The 4,063-nt window shown below is 58.6% G+C and overlaps 1 protein-coding gene across 1 annotated transcript in view; it reads right to left on the bottom strand.

Moving 5' to 3' along the window:
* Positions 1 to 3,277, bottom strand: part of LOC132207505 (uncharacterized) — a 4,696-nt gene extending 1,419 nt beyond the window's left edge. The window contains exons 1-3 of the mRNA XM_059643278.1: positions 3,233 to 3,277; positions 1,123 to 1,172; positions 1 to 518 (exon numbers count right to left, since the gene is read on the bottom strand). The exon at positions 1 to 518 is cut by the window's left edge and continues 1,419 nt beyond it. Of these exons, the coding sequence (XP_059499261.1) occupies positions 1 to 24 (24 nt within the window). The 5' untranslated portion in view covers positions 25 to 518; positions 1,123 to 1,172; positions 3,233 to 3,277. The remainder of the gene's footprint in view (positions 519 to 1,122; positions 1,173 to 3,232) is intronic.
* Positions 3,278 to 4,063: the final 786 nt, after the last annotated feature.

Below are 4,063 nucleotides of genomic sequence, written 5' to 3'. Positions count from 1 at the left end.
GCAGTATAGAAATAACGGGGACATATGGAAATAACGGGGACAATAATGGGAGAAGCCAGGTTAAGAGGGATACAAACCACCTAAAAAAACATTCAAACGCCGAACACAACGAAACAGAGGAATTTCAATAAATGCTTGATTCGTACCGAATAATGAAACAGAAGTAAATTTAACACTGTTTTCTGTCTAGTGTCAAATACTATGTGAGGACGACTGAATGGGAGAAGTGGGCGTACTGTAGAAAACACCCAGCACAAGGCCTTGTGAAATTTTCACGCAGGACCAGCGCAGAGATTCTTTCGTGGCTGATGTTGAGTCTGTGAAACTAACACGGGCTCAAAGCTTACTCCTCCTCTCAACGACAGTGAGAGCCGACACCAGGTCAAGCCTGAGAGTCAGCGATCCCCTCTTCACCATTCACCCTGGCCATCCATTCGCACGGTGCCTGCGCCGACTGGACCTGGTCTCAGCACTTCTTCAATCACCCAAACTCCTGCTGCCCCTTACACAGCCCACTCCTGTGCAAATAACAAAAGGGAGAGGAAATGGGAGACCCTGTTTCCCCTCTTCCCACTCACCCCCGTTATCCATTCACCCCACAACCCCCCACGCCTTGTTCCACACAATTCCTAAAGTGTACACGGCCAATCCCACCCTAACCCACACATCCCCGGGCACTACAGGACAATTTCCCATCGGCCAATCCCACCCTAAGCCGCACATCCCTGGGCACTACAGGACAATTTCCCATCGGCCAATCCCACCCTAACCCACACATCCCCGGGCACTACAGGACAATTTCCCATTGGCCAATCCCACCCTAACCCGCACATCCCTGGGCACTACGGGACAATTTCCCATCGGCCAACCCACCCTAACCCGCACATCCCTGGGCACTACGGGACAATTTCCCATCGGCCAATCCCACCCTAACCCGCACATCCCTGGGCACTATGGGATAATTTCCCATTGGCCAATCCCACCCTAACCCGCACATCCCTGGGCACTACGGGACATTTCCCATTGGCCAATCCCACCGAGTTACCGGGCTGTTCTTTCTCTCCACCCTGGGCCGCACTCCCCCCACCGTGGGCCGTTGTCTCGGGTGTCCATGCTTCTTACCTTGACACAACTTCTCCCTGTATTTTGTTCTGTTCCCTCAAGGGATCGAGCTGAGTGCATGAGAGAGAGAGACAGAGAGAATGAGAGAGACTGATAACCAACACATACGACACTGGGCATTCATAGACCACCTGGACTGGGCAGACATCGGGCTGAGAACTGAAAGCTGGGACTGGGGAGGAGATATCAGGAACGGGTACAGAAAACATTTGTGGGGGGATGGAGGGGGTCACAGAGATAGGGAGGGGGTGTTGGGGGAGGGAGGGGGTGACAGAGACAGGGAGGGGGTGTAGGGGGATGGAGGGGGTGACGGAGATAGGGAGGGGGTATAGGGACTGGTGGGGATTACAGAGATAGGGAGGGGGTGTGGGTGGTTGGAGGGGGTGACAGAGATAGGGAGGGGGTGTCGGGGGTGACGGAGATAGGGAGGGGGTGTAGGGGGATGGAGGGGGTGACGGAGATAGGGAGGGGGTGTAGGGGGATGGAGGGGGTGACGGAGATAGGGAGGGGGTGTAGGGGGATGGAGGGGGTGACGGAGATAGGGAGGGGGTGTAGGGGGATGGAGGGGGTGACGGAGATAGGGAGGGGGTGTAGGGGGATGGAGGGGGTGACGGAGATAGGGAGGGGGTGTAGGGGGATGGAGGGGGTGACGGAGATAGGGAGGGGGTGTAGGGGGATGGAGGGGGTGACGGAGATAGGGAGGGGGTGTAGGGGGATGGGGGGGTGACAGAGATAGGGAGGAGGTATAGGGGCTGGAGGGGATTACAGAGGTAGGGAGGGGGTGTAGGGGGATGAAGCGGGTGACAGAGATAGGGAGGGGGATGGAGGGGGTGACAGAGATGGGGAGGGGGTTTGGGGGAGGGGGTGACGGAAATTGGGAGGTGGTGTGGGGTGATGGAGGGGTGACAGAGATAGGGAGGGGGTGTGGGGGGATGGAGGGGGTGACAGAGATAGGGAGGGGGTGTGGGGGGATGGAGGGGGTGACAGAGATAGGGAGGGGGTGTAGGGGGATGGAGGGGGTGACAGAGATAGGGAGGGGGTGTAGGGGGATGGAGGGGGTGACAGAGATAGGGCGGGGGTGTAGGGGGATGGAGGGGGTGACAGAGATAGGGAGGGGGTGTAGGGGACGGAGGGGGTGACAGAGATAGGGAGGGGGTCTGGGGGAGGGGGTGACAGAGATAGGGAGGGGGTGTAGCGGGAGGGAGGGGGTGACAGAGATAGGGAGGGGGTGTAGGGGACGGAGGGGGTGACAGAGATAGGGAGGGAGTCTGGGGGAGGGGGTGACAGAGATAGGGAGGGGGTCTGGGGGAGGGGGTGACGGAGATAGGGAGGTTAGAGCGTCAGGTCTGCACTGAGTTGGATGTGAGACAGTGTCTGTGAGCAGGGATTTCCTGGCTCCTGGCTCTAACAGTCCTGCTCCCGCCCTCCTCCCCCAGGCTCTACACCTTATCTCGGATTCTCCAGCATCTGCGGTTCCCATTATCCCAGACGTCCGCAGCGTTGCCCTGTGCGTCTGCGTCTCTCACACACTGCACTGGCTCCTGTCTGGATCTGTCTCTCTGCCGTTCGATGCAAGCCTGTGCATCCACCGTCACGAGACCCCATCACTGTTATCTCTGACATCTTGGCCCGAAACGTCAGCCCTTCCTGCCCCTCTGGTGCTGCCTGGCCTGCTGTGTTCATCCAGCTCTACACCGTGTTACCCCCATTGAACATAGAACATAGAAAAGTACAGCACAGTACAGGCCCTTCGGCCCACGATGCTGTGCCGTGGAGTAATCCTTATCCAAAGATAACCTAACCTACATTCCCCTCAATTCAGTGCTGTCCATGTGCATGTCCAGCAGTGGCTTCAACGTCACTAAAGACTCTGCTTCCACGACTACCACTGGCAAAGTATTCCATGCGCTCACAACTCTCTGGGTGAAGAACCTCCCTCTGACGTCTCCTCTATACCTTCCTCCTAACACCTTAAAACTATGACCCCTCGTGGCAGTCAATCCTGCCCTGGGGAAAAGTCTCTGGCTATCGACTCTATCCATGCCTCTCATCCTTGTACACCTCTTGCTCGTTGTAGAGAGATGGCAGGCTGTAGACCCTGGTCACTAACCTCCTGGATCGGTGTGCCTCCTCCCCGGGTCCGCGTGCCAATCTGAAAGGAATTCAGAAAAAAACACAACAACATCTGTGATCATGTCTCTGGATGGGAGAGACTCTGATTGTCTGGGGGAGTGTGATGGAAAACCGCCCCCACTTGCCCCTGGATGGGGGCGGGTGGGGGGTGGGGGGCGCTCCGACAGCGCGCGAGAAGCTCGACACCGTCCCAGCGCACCCCGCCCCAACTTCGATTGGCATCACATTGACAAACATCGCGCTCCCTCTGCCACCCAGGCACAGTTGCAGTAGTGTATACCATCTGCAAGATGCTCTGCAGAGACTCACCAAACACCCTCAGGCAGCACCCTCCAAACCTTCACAACCCACTTCCATCCAGAAGGGCAAGGGGCAGCATGTACATGGGAACACCGACCATCCCACCTCCAACCCTCTGCAAGTCCCCTCCTTCCCATCCCAACTCGGAAATACATCCCCGTTCCCACAGTGTGACGCCGTCACAATCCTGGGACTCCCTCCCGAAGGGCACTTTCTGAGGGCACTGTCAGAGGGTCAGTGCCGAGGGAGGGGCCTCTGTCGGAGGGTCAGTGCCGAGGGAGGGGGCGCTGTCGGAGGGTCAGTGCCGAGGGAGCGGGCGCTGTCGGAGGGTCAGTGCCGAGGGAGCGGGCGCTGTCGGAGGGTCAGTGCCGAGGGAGCGGGCGCTGTCGGAGGGTCAGTGCCGAGGGAGCGGGCGCTGTCGGAGGGTCAGCGCTGAGGGAGCGGGCGCTGTCGGAGGGTCAGTGCCGAGGGAGCGGGCACTGTCGGAGGGTCAGTGCCGAGGGAGGGG

This window comes from Stegostoma tigrinum, chromosome 50 (assembly GCF_030684315.1).
Source record: "Stegostoma tigrinum isolate sSteTig4 chromosome 50, sSteTig4.hap1, whole genome shotgun sequence".
NCBI lineage: Eukaryota > Metazoa > Chordata > Chondrichthyes > Orectolobiformes > Stegostomatidae > Stegostoma > Stegostoma tigrinum.
This window is presented reverse-complemented; position numbering and strand designations above follow the sequence as displayed.